The 17,521-nt window shown below is 33.3% G+C and overlaps 1 protein-coding gene and 1 pseudogene across 1 annotated transcript; both read left to right on the forward strand.

The window, feature by feature from the left end:
* Positions 1-8,717: 8,717 nt before the first annotated feature.
* Positions 8,718-9,674, forward strand: LOC141487795 (olfactory receptor 14A16-like). The gene has a single exon (XM_074187335.1). The coding sequence runs from the start codon at positions 8,718-8,720 to the stop codon at positions 9,672-9,674; it is 957 nt and encodes a 318-aa protein (XP_074043436.1).
* A 6,434-nt stretch (positions 9,675-16,108) lies between these two features.
* Positions 16,109-17,054, forward strand: LOC141487801 (olfactory receptor 14A16-like; annotated as a pseudogene).
* The last annotated feature ends 467 nt before the right edge of the window (positions 17,055-17,521 follow it).

The following is a 17,521-nucleotide window of genomic DNA, read 5'->3' on the forward strand; positions in this document are numbered from 1 at the left end:
ATTTTTTTAAAACTATAAAAAGAAAAAAAATTTAAATCTCCAATTAAATACCACATTTAAAATTCTGAAAATCAAAGGAGACTTTAAAATTGAAAGTAAGAAAAGATTGATGGACTAAATAAAAGTTGGTTCCAGCTTTATGAGAGGAAAACAATCAGATAGATAAACCATTTGTTAATTTGACTTAAAAAAAGAAAACCATATTACTCATGGCAAAAATAAAAATTACGAATTAAACACCAATGAAGAAGAAATTAAAGCAACTATTAGGATCTATTTTGCCCAATAATATGATAATAATTCTGACAATTCAGGTGAAAAGGATTAATATTATATATATATATGCATATATATATATACTGTCCAAATTAAAGAAGAAGAAAAAGAATATTTAAGTAACCCTATCTTAGAAAAAAGAAGCTGAACCAAGATATCTATGAACTCCCTAAGAAAAAAAAATACCTAGAGTCAATTGGATTTACAAATTAATTCTAACAAACATTAAAGAACAATTCCAATACTATAAAAATTATTTGGGAAAATAAGCAAAAAAAGTTTAACCAAATTCTTTTTCTGGCACAGATACTATACTGATACACAATCCAGGAGAAGCAAAAATAAAGGGGAAAAAATCTAAAACCTAATTATCTTTAAAAAAAAAATCTAGGCAAAATTTTTTAATAAAATACTAGGCAAGGAGATGGCAGCATTATATCACAAGAATCATAGACTGTGACCAGTTGAGATTTACACCAGAAATGCTGGACTGCTTCAACAATAGAAAATTCTCAGCAGAACTGACCATACCAGTAACAAAAACAATGAAATGACAAGATTATCTCAATTGATGCAGAAAAAGTTTTAGACAAACCACAACACTCATTCCTATTTAAAAAAAAAAAACTTGAAAGCATTGGAATTAATGGAGCTTTATACTAAAATAAGTAGTATCTGTCTAAAACCATCATCAAACATTACCTAAAATAGAAATAAAGATAGAAACCCTTCTAATAAATTTGAGTGAAGTAATAATGTCTCTATTCCCACTACCTACCATTCAATACAATACTAGAAATGCTAGCTTTAAGACCAGAAAAAGAAATTGAAGGAATTTCAGGCAATGAAGGCCCTTCAGAATAGGCAATGAAGAAACAAAACTATAGCTTTGAAAATGGCATAAGGTCATACTTAAGAGAATCAAGTAAAAACTAACAACTTTAGTAAGAATATGAAGTAAACCACATAAATCATTAGCATTTCCAAATATTATCAACAAAGTCCAACAGCAAGAGTTAGAAAAATTGATCTTTAAATGACTGCAGACAATACATAGTATCTGGGAAACTGCATGCCAAGACAAATCCAAGAACTAATATAAACACATTCACAAAACACTTTTCACAAAAATAAAGTCAGATCTAAAAATCTGGAGAAATATGAATTGCTCATGGGCAGACCAAGTCAATATAATGAAAAGGACAATTCTTTCTAAATTCATTTACTTATTCAAACTACCAAAAAATTATACAAAAAACCCAATAATAATAAAATTCATCTGGAAGAACAAAAGGAAAAGAACATCAAGGAAATGCATTTAAAAATATGAAGGAAGGTGGTTTAGCAGTTTCACTTTTCAAATTAGATTACAAAATATAAATCATCAAACCAACTGGCTACTGGCTGGGAAACAGAGTGGAGAATCACAGAAATAGATGAGGTATATAACACACAATAGTAAATGACCATAACAATCTAGTGCCTGTTAAACCAAAGATTCTGGAATTTAAGGCAAGAGCTCATCACTTGACAAAAACTGCTGGTCAAACTGACAGTCTGAAGCAATCTAGGTTTAGAACAACATTTCATACCATATGCCAAAATAAAGTCAAAAATGGATACATGATTGAAATCTAAAGGGTGACATCCTAAGTAAATTAGGAAAACAGGGAAATGAACCTGTCATATCTAGGGATAAGGGAAGATTTGATAAGAAATAAAGAGAAATTACAGGAAGATACATAATTCTGATTATATGAAATTAAAAAACTTTTGCACTAACAAAAATATTAGAACCAAAAGTAAAAGTAAAGTTGGGGGGAAGATGTTATAGCAAATTTCCCTCATTAAAGTTTCATTTCTCAAATGTAAAAGAAATTGAACCAAATGAATAAAAAAAGAGCAATTCCCCTGTTTATAAGTGGTCAAACAATGGCAACAGGCATGTGACATAAGATAAAGTCAAAGTTAGCATTAATCAAATGAAAAAAATGCTATAACATTAGAGAAATGAAAACTCAAAAAACTATTAGATATCAATTCATACATACTTATCCAAATAGCTAATATAACAATTAAGAAAAATAAGAGAATGTGGGAAAATTGTAACACAATACTGTAAACAATTTCAAACTATATCCAAAGAGTTATAAAACTCATATCCTTTGATCCAGTAATTCTGCTACTAGGTCTTAATCCCAAAAATATTTTTAAAGAAGAAAAAATTACTTATTTGCACAAAAATATGTGTAAAAGTTGGTTTTGATGATAAAGAATTGGAGATCAAGAGGATAACTATCATTGAGAAATGGATGAACAAGTTTTAGGATACAATTGTGATAGAATATTATTTTGCTATGAGAAATTAAATGAAATGAGCAGAATCAACAGAAGATTATAAGAATTATGCACTCTGAACAAGAAAAAAATTGCAAGACAATTTCAAAAGTCCCATCATGAAAAATGATTCTACAGAGAAATTTGATGAACCCTAAATGCAGACTAAAGCATATTTTTTGTACTTTCTTCACTTCTCTTGTTTATTTTGTTCATTTTTCAATGTGGGTAATACAGAAATATGTTTTGCATAACCACATTATAATCAATAGTATATTGCTTCTCTTGTCATTAAGTGGGGAGAGGAGGGAGATTTTCTATTCTCATACAGGAAGATGAAAGGTAGAAAGTGTGGTAAAATAAAGAAAGAAGGAAGATCACAGACAAATTACAAGAAAGGATCAGAAAATAAAATTCATGGTCCTAAAATTCAGTTCATAATCAAATGTCCAAACTGAGGTAACAAGCAACAATTAGAGGTCATGATTGAGAAAGCAAACCTGAACTCAGATGTATAACTGAATCTCTGTGTCCTGAAACTCATGACGGGAATCTCACTATCAATGACACTATTTTTTGTAAAAGTAGCAGAAGAATATTTTAAAAGGATGAGCTCTGGTGAGTTAGAATAATAATGTAAGTTATACTTACATGACTCACAAAAAGCAAAACAGGTAAAAGAGAATTTAAGTGGAGATAATGTAGGTATTAACTGTTTGGAAAATAATATGGAAACTGTATGAAAATGAGTATGCAAAACAATGACCTAAATAGAAAGAGAAAAGCAATATGAATTAAGGGAACTGATCAGAAACCTGGCAAAGGGACACAACATGGGAGCAATGCAGAGACTTTAAATGTTAAGACATCTGCTAACCCTCTCTGTCTCAAGAAGAAAAGTGATTAAGTCCATCATTTCTTTTTACATCTCAATATATGCCTATGATGCCTCAGACATGCTGTTAGGTATCAGAAACAGAGAGCAATATTTGGGTCAAATTGTTAAATTATACCCTTTTTATAACAAATGGAAAATTATAAAAGATAATGTTTCTTTTCAGTTATACTGTTTTTAATAAGAGTTGCAGAGAAATAAATTTTATTGTGATATAGTTTTGATGTCTGGAGAAGAAATGGATTATTAACTTACATTCCTTTATGGTATATTTGTGACACAATGGTTAATAGGATGTTTATGGTGTTATCAAGATAATTCAAAGGATGTAGGTATCAGAGAGTCCTCAATCCTCAAGGGCCATGCTAACAAGCTGCCTTTTGATTCTGGGGTCGGAGCTCTTCAGGGATTGTAGGAACCACAACAATTATTGACAGTAGAAATAACCAGGAGCTCTCCAGTGTTATCACCCTGAGAGAATCATTTTCAAATTTTGAAAGCTTGAATCCAGAAGGGGAAAAAATGATGTAAGAATACAGCAAATATATTCAGCTCAGAAAAAGAATAGACTAGATTCTAAAAAACTTTATTCCCTAAAGACATTTTAATGCCACAGTCAAAGTAGAAATGTGCTGCTTAGAATGTTCTAGTGACTGAGAACATAATGACATGCTACTAGGACCAGAAATCAGAAGAAAGCAAATGAAAAGGTTTTGCTACTTGTGCATTTTACCACTGAGTATATGAATATACTTCACTTTTGAACACTTACTCCATCTCTACATAAACCTGTACAATCATCTTATCTCAAGCAATGGATTAAAGAAGTGAACAGACTAAGAGGTATAAATTTCCACTTTTTGTATTCAGAATGGAATTGCATCAGTGATTTTGTGCCCAAGATTAGAAAAAACTGCAGCAAAACCCATTTTAAATATCCAGAAATATAAAAAAACTATTATCACAGAAAGTTTGTGACAACTGTTATCTGAAAATTTATGAAAAACAAAGTGGGGCAACAATTAAAGAGAATATCAAGATTTGTTTTAGTTGAGCTACTTCTATATATTCTTTACTAAGCTTTAGAACCCCCTCTTTTCTACCCTTTAGGAGCACAGGTCCCTCATACTGTTCCTTTACTACCTAAGGAATATTAACTTAGGTTCTCCTCACACTACCAATTTTGATCCTACCCACTCAGGAATAAATTTCTTTGTGATGTAGCCCATTTCAAAAGTACAAATCCATTCTCCATAACATTCTATTAAAAAACCACTTCTTCGAATACTGAGCTCAGCTAATTTTTTTTTTTTTAAATAGAGCACAACCAACGAAAGACCATCTTTTTTGTTAGTTTGTTTTTACAATGCAAGGGAGTTAAGGGATTTGACCAAAATCACACTAGTAAATGTCAAGGGTCTGAGGCCAGATTTGAACTCACTATCCACCTAACTTCAGGGACTGGCCTCTAATCATAACACCACCTAGCTGCTCTAAACAATGCTGAACTTCAAGAGAGGGAATAGGGCAAGAAAGCTGTGGGACTCATTATCACTAGGAACATGTAAGGTCACTATGAACGAGCACATAGAGAACATAGAAGAAAGCCTAAAAAAGAACACTGATATAAAACCAGTTAGAGGGCACAATGGGATGATGATGATAAAACAAGAGAAACTAAGAATCAGTAGACAGTATAAAAAAAAAATCCAGAAAGGAAATACTATAAAAGGAAAAAGAGTATTCAATGTGTTAAATATGGCACAAAAGACAAGAGTTGATCGGTCCAGAAAAAACGTCATCAGAACTGAACATTAATAAATTATTGATGATTTTGGAAAGGATGGTCTTAGTTAACTCATGTAATAGGGCAAGGGGCTCAAAGTAAAAGTGAAAAGTCTTTTATATCAGCCTTTAGAATGAGCAGAACAAAGCCTCAGCGATGGGAATGAATACGTGAAGAGAAAGGGGAAAATGTGGGAGACAATGAGGTGATTGAAATACAAGGATATAGGATTAAGAGAAGAGTTAAAGGAATAGTAGTGCAGGCAGAGTGGGTGCAATAAATAGTTTCTCCTGACTCCCGAGACAATGCTCTGAGTTCAAATTCAACCTCAGGCATTATGTTACTTGGTTGTGTGGCCTTGGGCAAGTCATTTAGCCCCATTGCCTTTCCAAAAAAAAAAGAATAGTAAAATTATGAATCTGGTGACTGAAAGAATTATGGTATTCATGAAGACATAAGTTTCAAAGTAGAAGGTTATGAGATCATTTGTCAGATTTTAGAAGGTTTATAAAGACTGAAAGAGGTAGCACAGGAAATAAAAAGACAGGTAGATGAAAGAGGTAGAGAAAGAAAGAGAAGAAGACAGACAGATGGTCTTTCTAAGGACTTTTACTGAGGAAAGGGTGATGCAGAAAGATAGCATTGGCCAAATTACAGGAACTGTTTGGGAATTTCTAAGAATAAGGGAAATTTCAGGCAGCAGAAAACTGCTGAAGACTTAATATTAGAGGTAGAGGAGAAGCTACTAATAGAGGAAAAACCTTAAAGGGTATAGAATCAAGGGTATATACATAGAGGATTTCACTTTTGTCAGGCAGCGTCACTTTGAATCATCAGCAGAGAATAAAGAAGAGAATGAGGAAGAAAGTGTGATTTGAAAAGAAAAAGGAAACAAATAATTCACCAATAAATGTCTCTAAATTCTAAATGAAGAATAATATCAAGTCTTCACTTACAAAAATGACTGGGAGGAAAGGTATGGAAGACAGAAGGAGAGAATATAAATTTGGCAGCAGCTGCAGGAAGGAATGGGATAAACAGCATGAAAGGAACAAAATGACTATCTGCCTAAAGTAAGGACTATTTGTGATTATATGGAATTCATTGATAGTGAATCCATCAAGTCAGCAGAGTTTTGTGACTTTGCCAAACTCCATTCAGCAGTATATAAGTAAAATCATAAGAGGTGTATGGCTAAACTAATCAGGGATTAGAGTTTGGTAAGGTATATAATATGAAATAAGACCAAATAGCAAGTGATTCAAGAGAGAGTTAAATAGTCAGTTAAACTGGTTAATTATAGGGACATAATTAGAAAAGGAAAAAAGTAAAATCAGACCAATAATAATTGCCAGGAAAATTTTTGAATGATATAGGAACTGGAGATTCCAATAAAAATTTAAAAACAGACAAGAAGAATAAAGCATGGAAAAATGGGTATTTTAGTAACAACATAAAAATGTTGAAGTTATACCTCATAAAATCAATATTTGAATTCCAAAAGGTCTTTGCAGTAAGAAAATAGATAATTTCTATTTGTTGAATTGCTCATAACTGCTTTGTGTTCATAGTCATAAGATACATGGAATATCTTCTCTTGCAATCTTAATATTTATGGTTCTTGAAATCCTACTCAATCCCAAGAATTTCCCTCCATACCAAACTCCATAAAGTATGACATCATTGATCTCAATCTTGATAATCAGAAATAAGCTCTTTCATCTCTTCCTATACATGTATCCAATTCAACTCTATATTATAATTATTTGCATATATTTCTTGTCTACCTAACATAGTGGAAACATATCGACCCCTTGGACTGAAGATGACACACGTTTTTTAAACTATTCAGGTTTAGATTAGGGGCTTGAATAGAACAAAATCTCAATAAATGTTTTATCAAATGTTATGGTTGAACCCTTATTTGGAATTGCCTTGCTCCACATCCAACTACAAATTTCTGTTTATGTATGATCTTGAAGATATGAACAAACTTATGACAATGTGACTAAGTTTGGAAGTGTTCTAAGTGAGAGAAATAGAAAGGAAATCCAAAGTGAGTTTTTGAGAGTGAAGGGAAAAGTTTTTCCACATGCTGCATTCTACAAACAAGATAAGAGGAGAATGCTTTGGGAGTTATTTTCCATTTCAGTATGGATTTGCATTTCAGCATGACTGGTCTGGGGTGGAGGTGGCCAAGAGAGAGCTTAAAATTAAACAATTCTTGTAGAAGTCTAATATGTTACACTATCCTCATATATATGAAATTTCTAGTCTATTTTGGATGATTATGGTATCAAAATATCTCTCAAAATGAATGAATCCAGAGCAGGGGATATTAGATATAATTTCTAGAGAATAGATAACACTGCCAGTCTTGAAGAATGGGAAGACAAACATTTGGTTACATATGTTAAAGTATACCTCAACAATGGAACCTAGAGGATCTTTCAAGACAGATTTAGAATCAGGAAACTGGTTCTGAACCCTCACATAACATTTCAAAGCTCTTGTATCTTGTGTACAAATTGCAAATAATACCATTAGAATGGACTAACTAAAACGAAGTTTTATGATGAAAGAAATTCATGGTAATGAAAATCATCCTCTGAGAGATAGAATTACTGATGAGGTAAGGATCTTGTTGAAAAGTTCCTACATGGGGCAGCTAGGTGGCATAGTGGATAAATCACCAGCCATGGAGTCAGGAGTACCTGGGTTCAAATCCGGTCTCAGACACTTAATAATTACCTAGCTGTGTGGCCTTGGGCAAGCCACTTAACCCCATTTGCCTTGCAAAAACCTAAAAAACAAACAAAACAAAAAAGAAAAGTTCCTAGATAATCTAAAATATAAGAGTCTTAAAAATCATCGATTTCAATGGTTCTGAGCTGTTTTGTGTTTAATGGACCTCTTTGGAAATCTGGTAAATCCTACAAACACATTCTGAGAATTCTGAAAATCATGTCTTTAAATATATAAAATAAAATATAGAAGATTAAAATGAAAACAGACTACATGGAAATGCATTTATCAAAATATTTTAGCTCATGAATCTCAGATTAAAATCCTCAGAGCTAGTTTCATCATTTTATTTTTTTGTATTTTTTTTAATTTAAGGTAATGGGGTTAAGTGACTTGCCCAAGGTCACACAGATAGGTAATTATTAAATGTCTGAGGCTGGATTTGAACTCAGGTACTTCTGAGTCCAGGGCCGGTGCTCTATCCACTGTGCCACCTAGCTGCCCCTCATCATTTCATTTTTAAAAATCAGAAAATATGGAAAGATAGAAATATTCCAAGGTCACAAGTGAGCCTAAAACCAAATGAAATTGACCTCAAAAAATTGACTTTTCTCATAATTTGGCATCTATTTCTTTTCTCTATGCAGAAAGTGGAGAGAGCCCTAAATTCCCTGGAACATGGCCAATCTCACTGTGATTACAGGTTTCTTCCTCATAGGCTTTTCCAACATCTGGGAGTTACAGATTTTACATGCCATCATCTTCTTGGTCATCTACTTAGTGGCTCTAATGGGAAACTTACTCATATTCACCCTCATCTCTCTCAATGGAAAATTCCACACTCCTATGTACTTCTTCCTAAAGAATTTGTCCTTTTTAGATCTTTGTCTTGTTTCCATCACAGTCCCCAAATCAATTGCAAACTCCCTGAGTCACAGCTATTCCATATCTTTCTTGGGGTGTGTATCACAGCTCTTTTTAATGATGTTATGTGTAGCATCAGAGCTTTTTCTCCTCACAGCAATGTCTTATGACCGCTATGTGGCCATCTGTCAGCCCCTACACTATGAAATCATTATGAACAGTGAAACTTGTGTGAAACTGGCAGCTGCTTCTTGGCTTACTGGAGGTTTATTTGGGGTCCTGTACTCAGCTAGTACATTCACTTTGCCATTTTGTGGCTCCAAGAAGATCCACCAGTTCTTCTGTGATGTTCCTTCCTTACTTAGGATCTCCTGCTCTGAATCATATCTTGCAGTTTATGTCACTATGGTTTTGGGAATTAGTTTAGCGACTTTCTGCTCTATTTACATTACAATTTCTTACTGTCACATTTTTTCAACTGTCCTGAAGATTCCAACTACAGAGGATCGGTCAAAGGCCTTCTCCACTTGCTTTCCCCACCTCATTGTTCTCATGATTTTTGTCACAACAGGTATCATTGCTTATCTAAAGCCACAGCAGGAATCTGACTCAGTTCTAGACATTGTGTTGTCCATGTTCTATACAGTGGTGCCTCCAACCCTGAACCCTATCATCTATAGCCTGAGGAACAAGGACATGAAGATGGCTCTGAAGAAACTTATGGCTTGGAAATACTTCTCAAAGGGATTATTAATAAAGTTTTTTCCATGATTATATACATATACATATATATATGTATATAGATAAATCACTTCTCTTTATGTATTTGCTGACTTAAATTCTTTTCTTATATGCCCCTGTCAAGATCACTAATTTTAAAATGTTGATGGTCAAAAGTCCTGGAGCATCATAAAAATGTGCTTTTCACAATATATACAACTATTCCAGTTCTAAAAGCAAGAGCCAGCACTTTCCTATTTGTATGAAAATAATGTTTTTGAATGTCCTCATTTCAATTTATGTCAACTGTTCCTTGAACAATGGAAAGATAGAAGACACTATCTTGAAAATTAAAGAATAGTTAGGTGGCACAGTGGATAGAATAACAGCCCTAGAGTCAGGAGCACCTGAGTTCAAATCAGTTCTGAGAATCTTAATACTTAGCTGTGTAACCTTGGGCAAGTCACTTAACCCCATTGCTTTGCAAAAAAAAAAAATGAACATTTGAATCAGAATGCCTTTACTGTGAAACATTTGCTGTAAAGTTTTTTAAGTGCCTTCACTATCCAATATTTGATCATCGCAATAACAGTAAGGTATTATCATAATTTTCTATTTAAGAAAATGAAAACTTAAGTGATATTGTTACTCAAATGTTTGATATATTTTCAAGTCAGATTGATCTTTTTATCACATGCAGCTAAGTAAACAGCTGAAATAAGTGTTAAAGTGACCATCAAATTCAATATTTTCAATTTTTTTCCAGAAATGTCTTGGCCTCTTGATTTTACCTTGAAACTTAGAACAAAAGCACTAAAATCTATAATTGAGAGAGAAACCAAATGTCATTCCTCCAGTTTAAGCTGTATATGAACTTGAATTCCATATAAAGCATCCACAACTAGTGGTCATACAAACTTCAGATGAGTATTGTGAGTGAGGGAGAATAATTTCATATCCTTTCCCTGTCACTATTTGAGTTCATGATGGTAGCAGGAAAAAGAAAGGAGGGAAGAGAACAAGGGGGAAGGGACTAGAAGGGGAAAAAATACAAGAAATGAGGGAGGGAGACTGAAAAAACAACTAAACAGCAGTTTCTCTTAATCACAGATCTGTTTTAACAATATTTGAGGTAGACTAATTAAAAGGCTATTAAAATAGTTCAGACAAAAAGTTAAGAGAGGCAAAGATGGAACCAAGATGGTAGTGTAAAGCACCCAAAGTGAAACTCAGTCAAGTTCTCCCAAATTTCCTTCCAAAGAACTATAAAATCACACATTAAATCAAACTCTGGAGAAAAAGAGAAACAGAGAGAAGAAAAGGACTTCCTTCCCCTGCTCTCCTTCTTTTGCTCCAGTTCCAAGAAATGGGTCTAATGATATTTGTTTCTGTTCTGTAATTTGTTGTTCTTAGTTTCAAATGCAATGAGTTATCCCTACTAGGAAACTGATCCATGGTGATCTTGGAGTCAAGATTACAGAAGGGTTATTACAGCTAGTCAACAAAGTAGAGGAGCCAAGGTCTCTGGAATTTGAACCTGAAGAAGGTTTTGTACTTGGAACTTGGGCCTAACCCATATAATAACTGAGCTAAGCTGCTAACCCTATCCCTTGACCAGAGACAGAAATAATGAATTCTTTCCCCTGAACATGTCACAAAAGTTGGGATTTTGACTCACACATTGGTAAGTAAATTCAAATATTTGTGATTATACCTTTTGAAATAAGTATCTTTCTTTGTAAAGCTAAGCCAAGTGTTAATGAATGAAGGAACTGAGTTATAAGGAACTAACATCCTCCTACTAAGCAGAACACTATTGGTGATAGCTGGAGTCATTTACTGAGAGCCTAAATACTCTAAACATCTTAAGAATAACAAGGAACCCTGGAAAGGGGGTGAAATGGAACATACCTGGCCTTACAGGCAATGAGGATCAGGGTAGCTATTGCATACTGTTTTGAAATTTAAAAAAATATTTCTAGTAGCTACATGAAAGACAGATTAAATTAGGTGAGTTGTGAAAGTTATTATTGGTTTTTGATTAATTAATAGTTAAGATTAATTAATAATAGTAGTAACATTAAAGGCTAAGTTTTAGAATCATTTTCTATAGTCCTTGATAGCACTATAGTTGATAAGACATTATTTATGTAAATTTAAGTGAACCTGCCTCATCAAAGAAATAAAGAAGATGGGGGAAGATAATGTAACCTTGTAGGAGATGTTTTTCCTAGCACTATATTTCCGTGTGTAGGGAAGTACTGAGTTAGGAATTTACTAAATGAATTGAATAACTCTATATTACCATGGACTCTGGAAGACCTATGTTGCAATTCGAGGTAATTATAGATCAATCACAATTTCAGCTTAGTTGCACCAATTAACATTATGTGATGAATGTTTATTACAAAGCTTCATAAAAGGATGCTTTGATTGCATATATAGATCATTGATCCCTGAGGGATCACTGAACTCTATTGGTAATTGTCAATCATGACCATGGGCAAGTTAGTTAACCCTCTACCTCAATTCCTCAATCTGTAAAATAAACTGGAAAAAAATGACAAACCACTCTACTATCTCTGTCAAGAATGTTCCAGATAGAGTAATAAAAAATGTCAAATTAAAACATCTCTGAAGAATCACTTCACATCTCTCAGAATGCCAATATGACTAGAAAGAGAATGGTCAATGTTGGAGGGGATGTGGGAAAACTGGGACACTAATTGTTGGTGGAATTGTGAAGATTCAATCTTTCTGAAGAGCAAGTTGGAATTACGTCCAATGAGCAATAAAAATGTGCATACCCTTTGATCCAGCGATACCACTACTGGGTCAGTATCCTGAAGTAATTATGAAAAAGGGTAAAAATTCCACATGTACCAAATATTCATAGCAGCTCTTTTTTTAGGAGCAAAGAATTAGAAATTGAGGGAATATTCATCAACTGGATGGCTGAACAAATTATGGTATATGCATGTGATGGAACACTATTGTTCTATAAGAATTCATGATAGATAGGATTTCAGAAAAGCTTGGAAAGACTTGCATGAATTAATGATGAGTGAAATGGATGATCAGAACCAGAAGAATATTATACACATTGCCAACAACATAGGGTGATGATCTACCACGATTGACTTATTCATTTCAGCAGTTCAATAATCAAAGATAATTTTAAGGGATTTGTGATGGAAAATATCATCTATATCCATAAAAGGAACTGCAGAGTTTAAATGAAAATAAAAGCTTATAATCTCCAATTTTTAAAAGTTGTCTTATGTACAATGTCAATTTGTTCCCTCTAATGCTTTCTTTATTCATTTTGGATCTGATTCTTCTCTCATAACGTGTTCAATATCAATCTATGTTTAGCATGGTTACAAATGTAAATCCTATATTCGATTGCTTTCTTTTGGGGGAAAAGGGGGAGAGAAGGGAGAAAAGGAAAATAATTGTAAAACTCAAAACCTTACAATAAAATGATTGTTAAAATTACCATTGTATGTAGTTGGAAAAACAAAATATTTATTAAAAAACTTGATGAAATAATTAACAACTTCAGTAGGATATAAAATAAATCACATAAATCATTAGCATTTCTACATATTACTAACAAAGTTGAGAGCAAGAAATAGGAAGATAAATTCAATATTAAATAACTGTAGACAATATATAGTATTGGGGAATTTATAAGCCAAGACAAATCCAGAAGCTATTTAAACCCATTCACAAAACACTTTTCACAAAAATAAAGTCAGATGGGGTGGCTAGGCTGCACAGTGGATAGAGCACCAGCCCTGGAGTCAGGAGTACCTGAGTTCAAACCCAGCCTCAGACACTGAATAATTACCTAGCTGTGTGGCCTTGGGCAAGCCACTTAACCCCACTGCCTTGCAAAAACCTCAAAAAGTAAAATAAAATAAAAAATAAAGTCAGTTCTAAAAAATTGGAGAAATATGAATTGTTCATATTCATTGACCAAGTCAATGTAATAAAAATGATAATTCTTCCTAAATTCATTTACTTATTCAAAGTCATTTTGAACTACCAAAAAACAATTACAGAACTAGAAAAAAATAACAAAATTCATCTGGAAGAACAAAAGGACAAGAACATCAAAGAAATCAGTTAAAAAATGTGAAGATGTCATAGCAGTTCCAATTTTCAAATTAGAGAGAACAAAATGGCATTGTACATAATACAACTTTTAAAAATTGAAGATAAAAAGCTTTTAACTTCATTTAAACTCTGCGGTTCCTTCTATGGAATTGGACGATATTTTCCATCACAAGTCCCTTAAAATTACCTTTGGTTGTTGTACTGCTGAAATGAATAAGTCAATCATGGTAGATCATCACCCCATGTTGTTGTTAGTTTGCATAATATTCTTCTGGTTCTGATCATTTCATTCAGCATCAATTCATACAAGTCTTTCTAAGCTTTTCTGAAATCGTGTCCATCATGAATGGGAGGTAAAAGGAGAGAATATAAAATTGGGAGCAAATGCGGAAAGGAAAAGGATAAACAACCAAGTGGAAAAGAACAAAAAAAGACCGTCTGGATAAAGTGAGGACCAGTTGTGATTGTATGAAATAAATTTGTAGGAAACCTAGTCATCAAAGTTTTGTAACTTTGCTCAGCTCTATTCAGCAGATGGATGGCTAAAATAATCATAAATTACAATTTGTAAGGTATATAATATGTAATAAGAGCAAGGAGCAAGTGATTCAAGAGGACAGTTAAATAGTCAGTTAAACTGGTTAACTAGAGGAACACAATTTGAACGGAAAGCAAATAAAATGAAACCAATAAAAATTTCCAGGAAAATTGTTGATTAATATAGGAACTGGAGGTCCCAATAAAAATAAAAGAATAGACAATAACACAGGAAAAAAGTGGGTATTTTACTAACAATACTAGAATTTTGAAATTATACCTCTTGAAATTAACATTTGAATTCCAAAAGGTCTTTAGGAAGAAAGTAGACAATCCCTCTTCCTTGTCCTGCTCATGATGTTTTTGTATTTATGATCATATTATATATGGAATTTCTCCTCCTGCAATCTTAATATTTATGCCCCTTGAAATCCTACTCAGCACCAAGAATTTCCATACAAACCAAACTCCATAAAGCATAAAGTAAGCCTTTCAGAAATAAGTTCATTGTCACATCTCTCTGAGCTCTTTGATCTCCTCCTATGCAGGTATTCCATGTTTCTCTTTACTATAATTATTTGCATATATTTCTTGTCCACCTAACAGAGTAGAACATCATGAGGCCTTTAACTGGAGACAATTCATATTTTTTAAACTATTTGCATTTAGACTAGAGACTCGTACAGGAAAAGATCTCAAATGTTTTATCAAATATTATAGTTGATTGATAATTTATAATTCCTTTGCTCCACGCTGAAATACAAATTTCTGTTTATATGTGACCTTGAAGACAAACAATGCTTGCAAAATTTATAGCTTGGGGGAAAAATCATGAGAATGTGAGTGTCTGAGGTTAGGAATGTTTTAAGTAGAATAAACTGAATGAAAATCTAAAATGAGGTTTGAGGATGGAGAGAACAGTTTTCTCACATGCTGCACTCTACATACAAGCGGAAGAGAAGGCTTTGGGAGGATGATGGTCAAGGGAGAGCTTAAAATTAAACAAGCCTTGTGGAAGTCTCATATGTAACACTGTCCTCATCTATATGAAATTTCAACTCATTTGAGCTGATTATGGCATGAAAATATCTTGTATAGAGAAAAAATCCAAAATAGTGAATATCAAATAAAATTATGCCTCAGGAACAAAACCAAGAGGAGTTTTCAAAACGGACTTGGAATCAGGAAACCTGGTTTAACATCTTGGTTCTGATACTCCTTGTATAACACCTGAAAACTCACATAACATTTCAAAGTTCCGGAGTCTTGTGTATAAATTGCCAGTACTCCTGGAACTGTCTATTTAAAAACAGGATTTATGATGAAAGAACTTTATGGTAATAAAAACCATTCACTAAGAGATATAGCTACTGTTAGCAACTTTTTCAAGGTAAGGACCTTGTTCAAAAATTTCAACAACATTGAAGATAAAAAGAGCCTTAAAAAATCATCCACTTCAATGGTTCTTAACTATTTTGTGATTCATGGATCCCTTTGGTAATCTGGTGAAGACTATGGAATGATTTCTGAGAATCATGTCTTTAAATATATAAAATAACATATATATATATATATATATATATGATTAAAATGAAAAAATATATATTATCAAAATATTTTAGGTCATGAACTCTGACTAAAATCCTCAGAACTAGATCCATCACTCTGTTTTAATAAATGAGAAAATTAAGACAGATAGAGGTAGCCCAAGGTCATAAACTGAGCCTGAACCAAGAGAAGTTGACTCACAAAACAATGAATGTCCTCAATATTTGGCATCTATTTTTTTCTCTATGTAGACAGTGGAGAGAGCCTTCCATCCCTTCTAGCATGGCCAATCTCACTGTCATTACAGGATTCTTCCTCATGGGCTTTTCCAACAGCTGGGGGCTACAGAGTTTACATGTCATCCTCTTCTTGGTCATCTGGTGGCTCTGATGGGAAACCTGCTCATATTCACCCTCATCTCTCTCAATGGGAAACTCCACGCTCCTATATATACTTCCTAAACAATTTGTCCTTTTCAGATCTTTGTCTTGTTTCCATCACAGTCCCCAAATCAATTGCAAACTCCCTCAATCACAGTTACTCCATCTCTTTCTTAGGGTGTGTATCACAACTCTTTTTAATGACGTTATTTGTAGCATCATAGCTTAATCTTCTCACAGCAATGTACTATGATGGTTATGTAGCCATCTGTCAACCCCTACACTTTGAAGTCATTATGAACAGTGGAACTTGTATAAAACTGGCAGTTGCTTCCTGGCTTACGGGAGGTTTGTTTCAGGTCCTGTACTCAGCTACTATATTCACTTTGCTCTTTTGTGGCTCCAAGAAGATTCACCAATTTTTCTGTGATGTCCCTTAGGATCTCTTGCTCCAAGTCACACCTTACAGTTGATATCACTTTGGTTTGGGGAGTTAGTTTAGGGATTTTCTGCTCTATTTAGATCACTATTTCTTACAGTCACATTTTCTAAACTCTGATGAAGATTGCAGCCACAGAGAATCAGTCAAAAGCCTTCCCTACTTGCTTAACCTACCTCATTATTCTCATGATTTTTGTCACAACAGTATCACTGCTTATCTAAAGCCACAACAGGAATCTGATTCAGTTCTAGACATGTTGTCCATGTTCTATACAGTGGTGCCTCCAACCCTGAACCCTGTCATCTATAGACTGAGGAACAAGGACAAAAGATTGCTCTGAGGAAGCTTATGGAAAGCTGGAAATACCTCTCAAAGGCATTAATATCAAAGTTTTTTCCATAATTATATTCCCATGCATGTATGATTTTATATATATATATATGTATATATACATATATATATATAGTTAGGTAAATGTGTGTATTTGTGCAAATATTTGTGTATGCATATGTGTATATGAACCACATAAAAATATATATGAATAGATTCTCTTTATGTGGTTACTGACTTAAATTCTTTTTTATATGCTCTTACGTTCATGAATTTTAAAATGTTGACTCTCAAAAGGCCTGGAGGATCATAAGAATTTTTTAATTTATTTTTTTATTTTCATCCATTTGTACATGCATATTTCCAAGTTACAAAATGTCCCTCTACCCTTCCTTCACACACCCTTCCCCTCAATAGGGAACAGTCAGGCTAGCATTTTGCATACATATTTTGTTAAACATATTTACAAATTTTTGGCACGATGAATTAGGATTAAGGGAAAGGGATACATAAAAGATAATTTTTATGAAGTGTTCATT

Source organism: Macrotis lagotis, chromosome 5, assembly GCF_037893015.1.
Source record: "Macrotis lagotis isolate mMagLag1 chromosome 5, bilby.v1.9.chrom.fasta, whole genome shotgun sequence".
Classification (NCBI taxonomy): Eukaryota; Metazoa; Chordata; class Mammalia; order Peramelemorphia; family Peramelidae; genus Macrotis; species Macrotis lagotis.